This window comes from Priapulus caudatus, unplaced genomic scaffold (genome assembly GCF_000485595.1).
Source record: "Priapulus caudatus unplaced genomic scaffold, Priapulus_caudatus-5.0.1 Scaffold326, whole genome shotgun sequence".
NCBI lineage: Eukaryota > Metazoa > Priapulida > Priapulimorpha > Priapulimorphida > Priapulidae > Priapulus > Priapulus caudatus.
The window spans coordinates 173,340-176,018 of NW_014577387.1; the positions used below are offsets into that span (position 1 = coordinate 173,340).

Below are 2,679 nucleotides of genomic sequence, written 5' to 3' on the forward strand. Positions count from 1 at the left end.
GCGTGTACAGGGGGGGTCCAGGGAGTCCGGACCGCCCCTTGCTCGCGCAGAAAACGCATCTGAGGGGGTCTAATTTTAAAAAAATTCGGGGGGAGTGCCCCCCAGACCCCCCCTTCGCGTGCTCGCACTTTTGGGTTACGGTTAGACCCCCCCTGGTACAAATCCTGTACACGCCCTTCCGAGCAAATTGCCAACATTGAAAAACGAACCCCCCCCAATAGAAAGCTGGCTACGGGCCTGTTAGTATTACTAATACTAAATTATATTGCTGCAGTACACTACAGGTCATAATGTGTAGCTAATTACTATTATTTCCGCAGTACAGCAGCACAATGGCAGAGCACAGCATAAAATTCATTCAACAATCGTCCGAAAATGAATCTCTAGTCAGCGTTCACAGTAAAGCATTTCAGGTAAACATTTGTGCTGTATTTTGGTGTTTGTGTCACTACTGCTAGTTATACTGTTGGTGCTAGTGTACGCATATCAGCTATGTGGTGTCAGTGTTATTGTTGTTTATGAAAGGTTTGTGCATTAACTTACATTTCTGAATACTTAGCAATGGATTATATATACTCCATAATGCAACAGGGTGCGAAATTAACGGGGGTCCGGAGTCAAATACTCCCCAATTTACTGCCGGACTCCTGGATTTGACATATGCAGGAGTCCGTGTGACTCGCTGAAAATTCTGCCATACTAACTAGTTTGTTCCAGAGCACAGCCTCGCGAAATTACCGTATTTTTTCAGCAAATGTCCAAAGAAAATTTGACAGACGTACAACCGCATGAATCTTCAAAATAAGCACATCTTTAATTTTGAACTTTAGACTGCGGACTCCCTCATTTTGCCGCGGACTCCCTGTTTTTAAAGGGCAGGGAGTCCGTTGGACTCCCTTGTTCAAAAGTTAATTTCTACCCTTGATGCAATCAAGTGCAGTAATATATAGCAGGCATATGTATTATGTATCTCACACAAACTTTCATGAAGGAGCTACATGCTAGGGTGCAGCTAGGGATCTTTGTCAGATGATATCGCTAATCATATGTTACTCCACAGGCTGTGTCGGATAGCCAACTGGAACCTGTGTGGGTGTCAGAGCAGGAATGTCTTGCATTGAACAGAAATGTGCGCGGGGATGTTTACATTATGCACACATTCAGTGGTGCAACTTTTGAACACCTCCAAAAACTAGGCTCGAGGTATGAAATATTTTGATAAATGTAATATAGTCTAACTTTATTCTCACATTATTTGAAAAAAAGGTTTAATGTGATAAGATAGAGCTGTCATCAAAAATCTAATGCTTCACGATGATTGTATCTCTTTTAGGATCGTTGGACCAAGATGTGTACTATGTTGCCTGGAAAAAGAAATTGTAAGTTGATGATAGGTCCATCAAATCTCTATGTTGATAAAGTTGCAATGTCAGCACCATTAATTCTTCGTGCCACGTTTAGTACTTCTGTTAGTCTGGAGGCTTGCTAATTTCATAGATGCCTGCTGTACATACCATTTCAAAAGGCAAATATGAAACTCGCACTGTAACAAAGCCATAAATTGGTAAAGACACCATCCAGGCCGCGAAATTACCACCGGCATATGCCGGCTAATTATTTGGAGGGCCGGTAACAGGAGGTCTCCGAGCCGGTGGTTTCAGCCGTGTTAGCGAGTACCTACATTTTTATTTCTAGCCTACATTATTTATAGGAAATAGCCTACATTACTGCTTTACCTGAAGGATATCATGCCATAACAGTTAACAAGTATCAACATTTTACACATTTGAAATAGAGAATGCAAGCGTGGAACATGAAATTGATTTTACAAACAAGTTTGTGACGGCTGGTAAAAATTACTGTTAATCAGCCCTCTGCATGGGCCGGTGCAAAAAATTGAAATTCGTGCCCTGTCATCCATTGCGAATTGAGATGATAGTCTGGTTGGTGATTGAATGAAAGAAGTTTTCAGGAAGTTTGTCGATGGTCATTTTATGCAGGCACTGCCCAGAGTGAACCACCCTGTGATGTCAATAGTGATGCAGCACATGATTATCAACTGCACGAGCCTTGAGAAGGATGTCAGGGTAAGAGCACTCGCAAATTCTGCGTCTTTACGTGAGTGGCTATGTTATATATTCATGTATCCCAAACATTGATTGAAAACATGACAACAACTTTACATGTGTGTATTCTTGTAAAATTATACCCCTATGTAATCATGGCGTGCACAGTAGAGAGTGAGGGGGTGAGAGAGTGAGCGAGAGAAAGAAAGAGAGAGAGAGAGAGAGAGAGAGATAGAGAGAGAGAGAGAGAGAGAGAGAGAGAGAGAGAGAGAGAGAGAGAAGAGAGAGAGAGAGAGAGAGAGAGAGAGAGAGAGAGAGAGAGAGAGAGAGAGAGAGAGAGAGAGAGAGAGAGAGAGAGATCTAGAGGAAGGGAGGGAGGGAGAGAGAGGAAGATGGCAGGCAGACGGGTAGCCAGGCAAGCGGCACGGTGGACGAATGGATGGATGGATGGATGGATGGATGGATGGATGGATGGATGGGTGGATGGATGGATGGACGGACGGACGGACGGATGAAAGGATGGATGGATGGATACATGGATGGATGGATGGATGGATGGATGGATGGATGGATGGATGGATGGATGGATGGATGGATGGATGGATGGATGGAT

The 2,679-nt window shown here is 43.5% G+C and overlaps 1 protein-coding gene across 1 annotated transcript in view; it reads left to right on the forward strand.

The window, feature by feature from the left end:
• LOC106809078 (DNA topoisomerase 2-binding protein 1-like) overlaps positions 1-2,679 on the forward strand; it is a 46,273-nt gene that overhangs the window by 829 nt on the left and 42,765 nt on the right. The window contains exons 2-5 of the mRNA XM_014812028.1: positions 326-413; positions 1,061-1,203; positions 1,334-1,379; positions 2,001-2,087. Coding sequence (XP_014667514.1) covers positions 333-413; positions 1,061-1,203; positions 1,334-1,379; positions 2,001-2,087 — 357 coding nt within the window. The 5' untranslated portion in view covers positions 326-332. The remainder of the gene's footprint in view (positions 1-325; positions 414-1,060; positions 1,204-1,333; positions 1,380-2,000; positions 2,088-2,679) is intronic.